General features: G+C 43.7%; 1 protein-coding gene across 2 annotated transcripts; it reads left to right on the top strand.

Annotated features, from left to right (window-relative positions):
- The first annotated feature begins 545 nt into the window (after positions 1–545).
- LOC117966381 (RNA exonuclease 1 homolog) lies at positions 546–14,391 on the top strand. Of its 2 annotated transcripts, none has more exons than XM_059014890.1 (16): positions 546–915; positions 2,012–3,678; positions 4,286–4,387; positions 4,881–5,082; positions 5,875–6,032; positions 6,109–6,249; positions 6,436–6,559; positions 6,668–6,787; positions 7,176–7,313; positions 7,531–7,644; positions 8,375–8,448; positions 9,007–9,117; positions 9,545–9,660; positions 10,239–10,377; positions 11,038–11,158; positions 11,498–14,391. In XM_059014890.1, the coding sequence occupies exons 1-16, from the start codon at positions 720–722 to the stop codon at positions 11,584–11,586; spliced, it is 3,612 nt and encodes a 1,203-aa protein (XP_058870873.1). In that variant the 5' UTR covers positions 546–719; the 3' UTR covers positions 11,587–14,391. The 2 variants fall into 2 exon arrangements, with proteins under 2 accessions (XP_058870873.1, XP_058870872.1); XM_059014889.1 differs by having other exon boundaries at positions 547–915; positions 4,881–5,085.

The raw sequence follows: 14,391 nt of genomic DNA, 5'->3' as shown, positions 1-14,391 counted from the left end.
CTGTTTAGAAGTTCGTGACCCCACCACCTGTAGAACTCAGTTTTTCCCCCTCTGGACACTTTATCAACCTTCCTTAAATGCGCTTTACTTGCTCTTATCTGCCCCCTATTTCACTGCATTTAATCCTGTACTTCAGAATACTGTAATCTGACAAGTGTTTAACCTGCAGTATTTTGTATTTAATCATATCCTGATGTAACTATCACTGACACTGTTATCTGCTGTATTATTGAATTGTCATACTTGTACTTGCTTGAACGAAAGTCATTGTATTTATCTTGCTCTTAATTGTATTATTACTTGTACTGTGATTCTTGAAATGTATTTGCTTACGATTGTAAGTCGCCCGGGATAAGGGCGTCTGCTAAGAAATTAATAATAATAATAATAATAATAATAATAATAATAATAATAATAATAATAATACTTATAATAATAATAATAATAATAATAATAATAATAATAATAATAATAATAATAATAATAATAACCTAACAGGAACAGGCAGTTCCACGGCGCGCCCGCTGACGCAATGGTCCGCGCCGGCCGGCCCTTTTTGTCGGCGTTTGTTTTTTTTTCTTGTTAAATATGGCGGCGCGGGTGGATGTGTTATTGTTGTCGTTTCTCTAGCGGAAAAAGTGAGACACAAAAAAAAACAAAAAATATCAAAACAGCCGTCAGTTTGTCACAACGGGTATGAAACGGGGGGGAGGAGGAGGATGCTGAGAACCACGGGCTTCTTTCGAGGGATTGACTGTCCATTTATTAACAGCCCCGGGAGTTGCGTTAATAACAACAACAACAATGCAAAGAACGGAGGAGAGCTCTGCAGCAGACCTTACTGTCACTTCAGACACAGCAAACCGAGGAGGGCGTCCTGTAAGGAGAGCAAGGCACGGAGCTCGACGCAGCAGGGTACGAGTGCGCGTCTTTGCCTTTTTTTAACGTCTCTATACAGTACGTGTTTGCATGATTTATTTTTTAGGAGAACGCTCTTTGTGGGCGGTGAAAGGACGGTGCTGTGAAAGGACGTTTCTTTTCGTTCTTTTTATCGTGCTTTTGTTTGACAAAAACGTTCTGATCAGTTGCGTTTGAATTCTGTAGATCAGTGTGTGTGTGGAATGTACTGTATTCAATAGTCTTCTTAATTCATACTCTCTGTTTTTATGAGAGATCCCAGAATCAAAACATCCAAGTGATGCTGGACCGGAAATAAGTGGAGGATTGTGTTCATGCCAAATCGACCTGCAAAACATCTGTGCGCTACTAGTTCGGTTTATACTTTAATTGCGCCCATATTATTCTGTGTAATAAATAAATACATACATACATACATACATACATACATACATACATACATACATACATACATAAATACATACAGATAAAACAGTTGCACCTTGGTTATGTTGTGCTTGCAGATAGTTAAAAAAAACTCGCTATAATTATTTTAATACATTTGTAAATTGTACTATTGTAGCGCGAAATATAGTCATAACAAGCAACACAAACTTAAAGGGTCCATTTGTTATTTTCCTTGTAAACAGCATCGTGTGTATTAATTGTACTGCGCTGTTATGTTAAGATAAATCTGCCCCTTGGTGCAAACCAGCACCGAGGAGACAACCCCCAGAGCCAAGCTGAATGAAGGTGCTTGCTTAGGTAGACTGTGGGAGTGTGTAAACAACGAGGGGCCCTTGCGACTGCAGGAGATACCAGCTGTACATCTCTTTTAACATCTGTCTAAAAGACCTGGCTATTTCAGAGCAGCTGTGGGATCCTGTGTGCCAGCCACTTATACGATTTGAGTGGATTGTCGATTTTATGACCTCAGAATTGCCCACATAAAACTTTAGCCACTTTAGGAGCAACTGTGAATGTACACCCCCACCCCACCCCCTTTTCTCAGCAGGGACTGACCGAACTTTGTGGTGAAGTAGTATGTGTCACCAACATTTTCACAAGCGCCGAAATAAACAAACGCATTGCTGAAATTCTCAATTCTTTACAGAGCAAGGCTGCGACCCGTACAGCCCTGAAGTCACGAGGCCGGCGGGACAGAATGGAGAGGAGTCGACCCGGAGCGACTCAGTGGAGCTGGAGCCCAGCAACCTGGAGCTGGAGCTGGTCAACCGGGCCATTGAGGCTGTCAAGAGCGAGGTGGAGCGGGAGCAGAAGAAACTGTCCTGGCTCGAGGACGTGGCTGAGGTCAAAGGCGACGCCTACAGTTCCCTTGAGTACGACCCCAGTAGCTATCAGATCAGTGCGGTCAGGGACTACAACCCCACCCCACACTCCAGCAAGTACACGTTGGACCCCGATAGTAAGTCTAAAGGCAACTCGCTGGAATACGTTCCTGCGGTCGTATCCAAGGCAGCAATCAAAAAGGCAGCACCCTCAGCATTGATTTGTAATAAATACACTATTGACAAAACAAAACCCACAACCGATCTGGAGTATGACCCTTTGTCTAACTACTCGGCGAGGCACTTGAATAAAAAGAATGCCAAGGACCAGAAAAGAGGCAGGAGGAATCGAGAAGTGAAAGAAGAGGAAGGCTACGTCCCCACCGCCAAGAAACCCCGTCGCCAAACGGACTTCCAGAAATATGAAGTTGGGGCCGACTTTTCTGAATCGGATGATGAAAATGGGACAGGATATCGTCCCAGTCCCATCAGCCGCCTGCAGCGCGGGAGCTTCTCGGACGACGAAACGGGCGACAGCGGGAATCGGGAGGGGAAGGAGAGAGCCGCGCAGCACGACCCGGAAGATACCGATAGTGCGAAGCTTGGGGAGCAGGAGGGAAAAAGCAGAGAGAAGAAGGAGAGCAGTAAAGCGTCTGACAAAAAGATGAAAGCGGAGAAAGTCAAGAACGGAGAGAAGGAACCCTCTGGCAAAAAGAACAAGGAGGGTTTAAAGGAGAGGGGAGGGAAGAAGGGGGAGGAAGTGAAGTCGTCCAGTTCTAAAGAGGCGGCCAAGAAGGACAGAAACGATGGGAAGAAGGAGAACAAAAGCAAAGGCGGAGACAAAGTGAATGACAAAGACAAAAGCGAAGAGAAGGAAGTTAAACAGGAGAAGGGTCAGGGAGGCAGCAGCGGCAAGAAGGAGAAGCACGCGCCGGAGGGGGCGAGAAAGGAGAAGCCGAAGGTCTCGGACAGCAGCTGTGGAAAGAAGGGCGACGGGACAAGCAAAGCAGCGGGGAGGGGAGACAGGAGCAAGAAGGACCCCTCAGGATCCAAGGATCTGAAGAACGGGAAGCAGGGGAGCAAAGAAAAGAAAACAGGGAGCAAAGAATCGGTAAAGGAAGGGCAAAAGAGCAGCTCAACAAAGGAAGAAGGAAAGAGGCCCCAGAAAATAAAACTGAAACAGAGGACGCTGAGTCACGTGGATCTGTTTGGTGACGAGAGCGGTGATGAAGACCACCCGGGTCAGGCCAGCAGCTCCAGCAAAGGGGATTCCTTCCAGGGAAAGCGTAAAACCAGCAAGCGGAAAGCCTCTGCGTTCTCCTCTTCAGAGGACGAGATCGAGGAGGCGGAGGAGGAGGAGGAGGATGACCGGGATTACTCCAGCTTGCAGAATGAACTGGATTACGAGGAGGACCCAATGGAAGAGTGCCTGAGGATATTTAATGAATCAAATGATGTGAAAACGGAGGACAAGGGGAGGCAAGCGAAACAGGTAGAGCAGCAATGTGCATTTCTTCATTTAAATTTTTTTTTTTTTTTCAAATATATGGTTTTTGCATGTCGCATGAATCCAAAATGATTTAATGAAATTCATTTCTCAGTAGTGTGTGTGTGTGTATATATATATATATATATATATATATATATATATATATATATATATATATATATATATATATATATATATAGTGTGTGTGTGTGTATATGTGTGTGTGTATATATATATATATATATATATGTATATATGTATATATATATATATATGTATATATATATATATATTGTGTGTGTGTGTGTGTATATTTAATAAATATAGAGCTGAAGAGCGGAGGTATGTGTATGTTCTGCTGTTTAGATCATTAAACCAGACCTAAGCAGTAGAATGCTCTGTTTGCTTGTTCCTAAGAGCTCCATTCTAAGTGTTTATAATGGAAGTATTTGAAAGGGTGCTAATCGACTACCCTGCTATGGGATTGCTGTACCCTATTCACGCTACCTAAATAATGTGTGTTAAAGAAAAGGGTTTGTATGACAGTATTTACAGAGGACAGGACAGCTGCTCCCGTTGTAACGCTGAGTGGTCGTTTTCGTTCTCGCAGGCACCCAGCGAGCCCCCCGAGAACGGAAGCACAGACGACACTTTAACAACGCTCTTCCCGGGACAGAAGAAGAGAGTTTCCCACTTTGCATGCAAAGGAGACGTAAGTGAGGAGAGCTGCATGACCCTATTACCAGGCTTGTTGAGTAGCCAACGACTTTCTGCACGAGATCCCCACTGCAGGTTAAAGGCATGACCCTGGAGGATGTATAATTCCCCGATGAAACAACTGAAGTGCAGGTGTTTGAATTTGCATTGGTTATCCCACACGGAGAGATGCTAAGAAAAGCTGTGATTTTCTTTTTTTTTCTTTTTTTTTATTTAAATTTTTGTTTTGTTTTTGTCTTAAGTGAGCATGGTCCTTTCTCCACACAAATGCAGGTTGTCTGGATTAAATCAATTGAATAGTGAATGCAAAATATGTGATTTGACTATATAACTAGACTTTAGAAATGGGGGTATTTTTTTAGCAATGTGTGTGGCTTGGGTGGGTAAAACGCTGGGACTTGAAGGGTGTAGAATTTTGTAGTGTGGAAATTAGTGGCGAGGTGGAAATCCAGTCAAAACAAACGTAACAAGTCAACCCTGCTCTTTAGGTGGAAGCAGCCCCGAAGCAGCCCGTCCGACCCTACAGAAGGGCCACTGCCCAGGAGACCTGCTACAAGCGCATCCAGATGGCACAGCAGCAGGCAGTACAGCTGGCTGCGGCAGCAAAAACCGCTGCAACCACCGCGGCATACGCAGGAGAGAAGAAGAGGATTGCTCATCGGCCAACCCTGGCTGCACCAGCTGCGAAATGTGGTGCGACCACACAAGCACTTTTTTTTTTTTTTTAATTTAATTAAATTTTTTTTATATGAATGCTCTGGTACCTTAGTGATCCGTGTTTCATGAAACTCAAACCAGCCCTGCACCCGTTCCTGGGTTTCAGAACTACCTTCAGTATGTTGTTTGACTCATCAGGGGCTAGGAACTTGATGCTTAAATATAATAAAAGATCCCTCTCTTATAGCCACATGAACGCCAAGTAAATTGTAGAACGCCAAGTAGAAGATTGACCAGTTTTTGCTTATTTCAATAATATTCCTAAACAAGGGAGTTTTTTTTAAACCCAGGAGTGGGTGCCGGGCTAGTGCGAGTTTCAAGCACTGGAGTTTAGAAAATGCGAGAGAAAGTGGCTTTTCAAAAGTGTTCTTTCACTGGTTTAACAATCGCTGACAGTTTGTGCGCCATACAGAAAACTAAAAAACGTCAAGAGTACAGTTGGATCGCTCTGGCTACTGAGTAACTATATGTGATCGGACTCTGGGGGTATATGGTGTAAGTTATATCCATCAGTCTGAATGCACGTCACACTTTTCATACATTCAGCGTGATCCTGATGGCACTAATTGTGTGTTTGCAGCTGTGGTATGGTACAGATATGCTGCTAAAAACGGACATTTGCACAGCCAATAATTTTGCTGGAAGCATCTGCAAGGGGGGAGAAATCTGAATTGCCTGTCCATTTCCAGACATTGTTATTTGTCAGAAGTGTGAATTTGGGGGTGCTTCAAACTGTCAAGCAAAGTCCCATTCCTATTTCTTCAGGCCCAGTGGAAGGAAGGAAGGCTGGCAGCAACGTGGCCTCACCCAGCAGGTCTGGATCCAGTTCCCTGACTCTCAAAGCTCACACGTCCGCTTCTTTCCCATCAAAGACCACCAGCACTGCAGTGCAGAGGAGAATAGCGCACACCCCTACTTTAAAGGTAAGTAGGGGAGGGAGGAAGGCTTTTCCACGTCTTGCTTTAGGCTATTGGACTAAAACATATCTACCCCCCACAGAACTTTTCTTCTTTAAAGAGGCCCATCATTCCGACCGAGTTTGGTGCCAAAGTCCCGACTAATGTCCGTCAGAGGTATCTCAATCTCTTCATTGACGAGTGCCTCAAGTTTTGCTCATCCGAAGAGGGTGCTTTTGAGAAGGTGAGTGAAAACTAGCTGGTGGAGGACTTTCGCCAACAAGTGAATGCCAAAAAATGTTTACTAGGGGAGTTGTTTCGCCTCTAATGGAACTAGGTTTTTTTTTCCATGTGTATTGAAAAAACAAAGGTAGCTGATTTAAAATAGCTGCATATATGAGAGAACCCTGTATTTGTTTTCTCCTTGCAGGCCCTGGCAGAAGAGAAGGTGGTGTATGACAGAAGCAGCAACCGCAATATCTACTTGAATGTGGCCGTGAACACGCTGAAAAAGCTCCGGGGCCAAAGCACTGTCCCCACGTCCCCTACCAACAGTGCGTTTCAATACAGCTTTGAATTGCGTTCCTCTCTGTATACTTGACATGGATGCATCGTTCCTGCATAGCACCTCAAGAGTAAAACCGTTTGCCCTTTTCTTTCAGAGCCTCCCAGTGTGAATAAGAAGAGTCTCTCCCACGAGGAGCTGCTGGGAGGGAGGCTGGCAGCCAAGACCAGCTTCACACTGAACCTCCTGGGGAAACCACAGGAGGAGGAGCTCACAGGTGAAGAGCAAACTCGAATGATTAACTTTATATCTGCACGCTGTCCCAGTCCCAAGTCACAGCCTGCAGTCTTTTGGTATATTATTGTCATGAGCAGGTGCCAGAAATTTGAGTGATCGGGTCCCTGCTATATCTGCTCTGGACTGATTGCACTGATCACTGCATGCACAAGCCTCACCCGAGAATGTTTGTTTGCTATCAGAAGTAGTTCCTGCAGCAATAATATAACTTGATTGAGGATAGTTTTGAAAGCCCAGGACTGGATGCAGGAGTTTTTTTGCTTTCATAAATTATTACAGTTTTTTTCATCTTTTAAAATTGTGTATTTAGTTAGTGGTTGAAATGTTTTAAATGAAGATTCATGAAATGGCTTTTTTTTATTTACCAGGCGCCACACTGTACAGGAAAATGAGAGAGTACCTCATGACTGAAGAGCAGCTTCAGGAGCATGGATACCCCCGACCAAACCCTGACAGACCAGGGGGAGCGATCGTCCACACGGCCGCTGAGAAGAAAGTCCTCGATCGTGAGTACAGCCCCTTAGAGAATTCTATCTAAACGAGCTTCATGAAGTTCAAATGAAACCTGCTGAATAATGTTCCGATAACATACTGACATAACGACTTTATCCAACTCCTTTAATTCTGGAGCTTCAAAATGTGTTGATGTGTAAATACAAAGGGAGTGCTGGCTGAGTAAACTTCAGAATTGAAACATTTTAAAATGTTTTTCTCTCTCTTTAGCCTTCACCAAAGTGTGTTGCCGCTGTGGGTCCGAGTACACAGTCTCTGCGACTGGGAACTGCGTTCGAAGGGAGGAGTGTACCTTCCACTGGGGGAGACTGCGGAGACAGAGAGGTGCGTATTGGAGAATGAAAGAGCTTTATACTGCGCTACTGAGATCCTTTACAATCCTGCTCAGAAGAGACCTGCAGCAGTGAAGAGTGGGGATTGGGAGAGGACTGCATGAGACTGAGGAGCCTGTTTATCCAAGACTTGATAAAAAACAAAGTGTTTCTCTAATTGTGAAATTTAAAATTACACAAAACAACTGGGAAATTGAATTTAAGGTTTCTGCATAGCGTTTAAATCTTTCTTTTATTAAGAGTTACAAAACATTTACAGTTTGATTTTATTTTTTTTACCTTAACAGCACGTTGGTGTACAGACCTTGGATAAATCACAAGGGTTGCATTTCAGTTGAGCAGTCCTGATTTTTAGTTCCAGTCAAACCTGTATAAAAGGCCACCTTTTATAGACGGTCTAACTGTCTACAGCAGGGATCCCCAACCCTGGTCCTGGAGAGCCTCAGTCCTGCAGGTTTGCTAGGTGTCTTTACATCATCAGTGGCTAAAGATCTGGAACACCTGTTAATCTTGACTAATTAAGCCAATAATTGGTGCAGTTAAATAACTGAGAGCTTGGTTGAAATGTAAACCAGAAGACCCTGTTCTCTCCAGGACCAGGGTTGGAGACCCTGGCTCTACAGTAACTACTTGCACAGTTCCTTGTTAAATGAACCCCGGACAGTTTTACGACGCTCCCCTGAGCGATCGAATGGTTTAAAGGTTTGCCTGTTCTCTCCCAGCTCCTGATGGATGGGAAACTCAGTACAGCTGCTGCTCTGGAGCGGTGGGGTCCACAGGCTGTCAGGTATCCAAGGTAGGTGGAGGAGATCTTCACAGTGCGGGCAGCATGATCACTACTGTGGGGAAACTGCTGCTGTTACATGGCTTTGAAGGTCAAAATCGAATAGAAAAAAAGCTGTGATCTTGAATACAGGAAGACACAGAAATATCCAAAGGCCTGTTATTACATGCAGTTAAAAAAAATGAATACATTCATGAGAATTTAATTTTAAAACTGAAAAATGAAACGATATGCTACTAAGGTTGAAGGATCTGCCCGTTAAATATGTTGATTTTTTTTTTTAATTGGTTCTTGATTTGGTTTGCCTTTTTATGTAGGCTTAGTTCCACAAAGGATCACAAGGGGGCAGTGCAGCTATGCAATACACAAAATGTTTTCTCCCAATATAGAAAACCTCATACATTCACTTACTGTGGACCTGCTGGGTTTTAGAGCATTTTACATTGCTTGCAGTGTACAAACCTGGTACACATAACTGTGCAAATATCACAGGCACCATACCCCACGTGCTTTTGTAATGTTGTTTTGGTGGGTCTGTAAACGAAAGTAAACCCAATCTCCTTGTTTCAGCAACACGTCCAGGACGCGCGCAAAGAGAATCTGGACGGGTATGTGCAGACGTTCGACAAGCCCGCCTCACAAGAGGGGAACCCTGGGGTCTACGCTCTGGACTGTGAGATGGTGAGGATCTTCTTCTCTCGGGATAATTCAGTGTCATACGGTGCTTATAATTTGTGTCTAAATCCTGTGACATGACTGGTTATCTGGAGGTAAGCTAGTCAGACCCCTGATACGACATTCAGATTTGTTGATATGGCAGATTCAATATATATACATACACAGACACTCAATCCAGTTTTGCATTCAGGAGCTAGTATGCATTTTTCTTAGTTTGATTGAATGAGACCAAAGTAGATCATAAAGTAACTAAAAAATTCTATGTATTTTTATTTATTGAATCAACCAACATTTTTTTTTTTTTTTTTATACTGGATAGATCAGCTGTTCCTATAGATTTCCCTTGGAGCTTGCATAACTGCTAGTGCTCGACAGTGTATTCTGTGTCGTGTTTAGGCTCTCTTCATCAGTCTAGCCTTTCCCTTTGCAGTGCTACACAAAGCAAGGTCTGGAGCTTACCAGGGTCACGGTGATCAACTCCGATCTGAAAGTGATCTACGACACGTTCGTCAAACCTGACAGCAAAGTCGTGGATTACAACACCAGGTAACAACCAGCCTGTCTCGCACTCTGTGGTTTGTAATGTTTTAGTTGCAATGCTCTAGGCTCTGTTATCAAAACCATTTTATTCACACCAATTTTGCTTAACTAGAAATGTACGCACTTTTAAAGGGGAGGCTAACTTCAGGGCTTAAAACTCTCTGGCACCCAGTTTGTCAGTCCTGGGTTTCAAAACAAAGTACATTAAAGTAATTGATGCAAGATCCAATTAAACTGTACATTTTTGGTCAAACGTTTAGTAAAATGCTATAGGAGGCTGTGTGGTGCAGTGGTTAAAGAAAAGAGCTTGTAACCAGGAGGTCCCTGGTTCAAATCCCACCTTGGCCACTGACTCACTGTGTCACCCTGAGCAAGTCACTTCCTCAGCCTCCTTGTGCTCCGTCTTTCGGGTGAGACGTAGTTGTAAGTGACTCTGCAGCTGATGCATAGTTCACACACCCTAGTCTCTGTAAGTCGCCTTGGATAAAGGCGTCTGCTAAATAAACAAATAATAATAATATGCCGTTAAGGATTTAATGTTTTAAGCTTTAACAGCCAATGGCAAAATGTGCATGTGTTGGCAGGTTTTCAGGGGTGACTGAAGAGGATCTTGAAAATACCACCATAACAATCCGCGATGTCCAGGCCGTGCTGCTCAGCATGTTCAGCGCTGACTCCATCCTGATTGGACACAGTCTGGAGAGCGACCTGCTTGCACTGAAGGTAGCGCCCACGAGTCATAGAGGAGGGGCAGGCTGAGGGTTTGTCAGGGGAGTCTTGCATGCTTTTGAAACTTCGTACTGTTAAAGACAAAATCCTATCGTAGCAAGCCACAGTGTGAAATAACAAATGGAGTGTAACTGGATCTTTTAAGCAGTCTACCTCTGGAATTTGAGTCAGGGGTGGGGGGGCGGGTGGCGGGGGGGGGGGGGGGGGGGGGGAGCTGTTGTGTGTAATCGCATAAAACTCAGGTTTGCTTTTTGAGAGAGCCGTGTCTCTTATACCTTCACCTGGTGGGCTTAACAGGGGGAACGGGAGGGGCCAGCTATCGGTGACAGAGCCTAAGCACATAATCCCCCCTCCTATTGTTTTGGGGTAAGAGGTGGCGATTGACAAAACCTGAGAATGGGGAAATTAAGCTGCTTTGCAGTCAAGCTAATCTGGCAGATTACTGTGTAGCAGGGACTGGTGTTCAGAGAAGCTGCATACCTGCTCTGACGACCGTTCCAGAGGGCTGGAGGCACTTTTGGACCAGGTTTGCTAAGCTTTTGCTCCCAGTGCATCGTAATAAAGAACCTGTTAATGCTGCAGATCTACAAGGAACTGTCCTCTGTACACATGCAGGTGTCCTTTTATGGTGTTAATAATTGTCTTTCTCTGTAGCTGATCCACAGCAGGGTGGTGGACACTGCAATAGTCTTCCCTCACCGGTTGGGATTGCCATACAAGCGAGCCCTTAGAACTGTCATGGCAGACTACCTCAAGCGCATCATTCAGGACAACGGTAAAGTTGCATGACTTTAGGGGGGATACTTGCTTTCAGAATGTTGTTCAGGGGTTCTTATTCAAGCCGTTGTCCAAACACAGCTGCTTGGATTTCTCCCACTTTGGTTTCCAGATTAGCTTCAGGTTTTTTTGTCTTCAAAGCACTTAAGGAATCTTGAGTTATCTGACCCTTAAACACACAACATGTGCCACACACACCTTTTTTTTTTTTTTTTTTGCACACTAGATTTAGCTTTGACTGGAGGGCTGAAGGACTTTTCATGATGGTGTGTTAATTTGCTATGTTTGTAGCGTTGCGCGATGACTTATTTAACCCAGTTTGCTCTTTATTGAACAGTGGAAGGACACGATTCCAGCGAAGACGCCTCCGCTTGCATGGAACTCATGATCTGGAAAATCAAAGAAGATGCTAAAGTTAAGAGATGACCCTCCTTTACTTTAAAAAGAAAATATAAAAAAACTAAAAAAAAAAGACACACACACGCAAGTAAAGGACCTAATTCATGTAGGCTAAGCAGGAACTATAACTGCTGCTGAAGAGGCACTTAATAATGGATCATGAAGATGGGCCACCTTGGGACAGGATGATACTGCATCTGTTCTGAAGAGACGGGGCCCACTGATGAGAACCACCGCTCCACCCAGAGTCTAGCGGCCCGCCAGAGAGCAGGAGATGATGTCGTGAGTGGTCATCCTGAATGAGGAGGCTGATCAGAGACAGTATTATTATTATTATTATTATTATTATTATTATTATTATTATTATTATTATTTAAATTCCCAGGATGAGATTCCATGTCTTATTTCCATGGGTGTTACAGAATTGTCCCCAGTTTAGATGGATTGAGAAACTAAGCCAGGAAAGCCTAATGCCCAGAGTTCTAACCTCTTTCATTCTGCAATACCGCAGTTTAATATCCCATCCCGCCATCGTGTCTGCTTGCATCAGGAATTCTGTTCCCGGTCCTGTTTTTAAAACGACTGTAAAGTATTGCTGCACAAGGCAAGGCACGGAAGGTGGATGCAGAATGCTTTGTGGATCAGTGGCTTTTTCTTGATGTTGCTTGGTTGTGTCAGAATCATTCTTTTAAAGGCTTGGACCCAACATGAGTTGCTGAGGCTGGTTCAGAGCCCTGTCCTAACTCCGGAAAGACCTCCCATGTTTAAAAAAAAAAAAAAAAAAAAAAAAAAAGGAAGTTTTGAAATATTTATGCAGGCTTGTCCGTTGAATCTTTTTTCCCCCTAAAAATGTCAGTTTTCTCAGTTCAGTGATATGGTTTGTTCAAGTAGCCTGTATTTACGCAGGTGTTTTCCTTTGACCTTTTTTTTGTGCGTCTTTGCAGTAAATGCTTGATACAGGGTGTCCAAGTCACTCGAGTCCCTCCTTGCAATGAAATCTCACCTACTAGAAATGGGGCGCCTCCGCTGGGCCTGTCCCAGAGCATGCTGTGGCTGCAGGGATCCAGGCTGCTGTTACAGTTTCTGGCCAGCCACTCTATTTCTAAACTAGAGCTGACTTCAGCTTATCTAAGCGGCAGACAATTCACTCAACGATTATACTCCCACATTTTTAAACCGCTTTTGTTATTTCCGTACGTTTTTAGAACTACCTGTTATTAAAATGATCAGGCACCAGCAACAACCCTGCCTGCATTTAAAGCTGCTCTTAACTGATTTAAGGTAAATCAATTAAAGACTTAAGCTTTCAATTGGTTGGCTGAATCATCCGTTCACAGAAGGCTTATCGAGAACTTTATTGCTAGCCCCTGATCATTTTAGTAAAACATCTCAGGTAGTTCTATAGAACAGAACTGTGGATTCCACCCCCCCTGGTCACATGCACACATATCCAGATACTCCGAATAGTGTCATGCCTACAGCATTATGGGCATCCATGCTAGTTTTCCTCAAGAGATCCTCAGACTTTACACTAGTTACAGAACAGATAGCAACAGTAATAATATACTTCATGTTAGCAGTCCAGGGTTTCGCTTGAGCCATTTTTCTGATGATGCACGTAGAATAATCGAAGCAACTGAGTGGTTAAAACCATTTAGACCCTGTTTGAAACGAACCCTGGTCTACAGTATTGCTGGCCTTTCGAGGGCCTGAGTTTTGAACAACAGGGCAAAAGCATTGCTGAGCTGACTGGAAGATCAGATACAACGTGCAGAGAAAGGAAATTTGACTGACCTGTGCTGTAGTGTGACTGCAGTTGCTTTTACAGGGAATCTTGCCTTCATTTTAGCAAATGCATCTCGCCCTGTTTGACGTTGACCGCACAGCACCTGCACTCTTCTATAAAGGCAATTAAACAGCATTCATTTTATATAGCACCATGGAGGGCTATACAATGCAGATAATAGCAGTGCTGACAGCAATAATTAAAAGTTTTCACTCGGGGCTAACAAGGGGTTAGATGACTGCTTTAACAGTCTTGCGGTATCGCTGTAAGCAAAGGCCCTTTTAACCGTTCGTACACAGGCTGATCCTAGGAAAATCCAGCCAGCTTGCTAAAATGGGTAGTGTGCATTGGAACATACGACCGTAGAAATAGATGCTGTACCATTTACAACCTTAAGCTGATTTGCAGTTCAAATGTAGGCTCCCCCTCCCCAGCTCCTCTGTGCATGCCATGCTATCGCAGGAGGCTGTAGGTCCACTTTTATAAGTAGATTCAAAGTCATTCTGCCCCAGCGTTGCAATATGTTACCCGCTTCAGTCTTTGGGGACAATCAGGTTAATGTGTTAATCGGCACTTAAATGTTCATTTTAAATCTGAGCTCTCCTGTCGTGATTACTCTGTGTGTGTCATCAGGCTTGTTTATTAAGACGCTGTTTAATAAAGACCAGGCTGCTGCATGAAGCTGGACTGTTTGTGATCCGCAGTGGCCAGGACTGGGGACCACGAACTTGCTGAAATCAACACTTTCATTCTTCTTTTTGTTTTTGCCGTCACTTACGTTAAGTTTAAAACCCACGGGTAGTGCCGATGTACTCTTACTTTGCATGGATATTGCAAACCCATTGTGAATTAGCCTGGGGTAGTTCCCTTTATGGATATCCTCCCTGCCCTCCACACCTCGTCCGATAAACCGCTTCACATTTATCTAGCTAGGTAGACATGCAATAACTAGTCATTTAAATAATATTTAAAAAAGTAGTCCAGATTATCTGAAACAACGTTATGTAAAAAAAAAAAAAAAAAAAAGTAATGACTCAAGATGTAAA

Source organism: Acipenser ruthenus, chromosome 49, assembly GCF_902713425.1.
Source record: "Acipenser ruthenus chromosome 49, fAciRut3.2 maternal haplotype, whole genome shotgun sequence".
Taxonomy (NCBI): Eukaryota; Metazoa; Chordata; class Actinopteri; order Acipenseriformes; family Acipenseridae; genus Acipenser; species Acipenser ruthenus.
This window is presented reverse-complemented; position numbering and strand designations above follow the sequence as displayed.

What these genes read in the sequence shown, in the direction of transcription:
- LOC117966381 (XM_059014889.1), top strand. Translation starts at nt 720, where the DNA reads ATGCTGAGAACCACGGGCTTCTTTCGAGGGATTGACTGTCCATTTATT. An exon ending in GTCGTGGATTACAACACCAG is followed by an intron (nt 9,661 to 10,238) that starts GTAACAACCAGC and finishes ATGTGTTGGCAG; the next exon opens with GTTTTCAGGGGTGACTGAAG. An exon ending in GCGCATCATTCAGGACAACG is followed by an intron (nt 11,159 to 11,497) that starts GTAAAGTTGCAT and finishes TTTATTGAACAG; the next exon opens with TGGAAGGACACGATTCCAGC.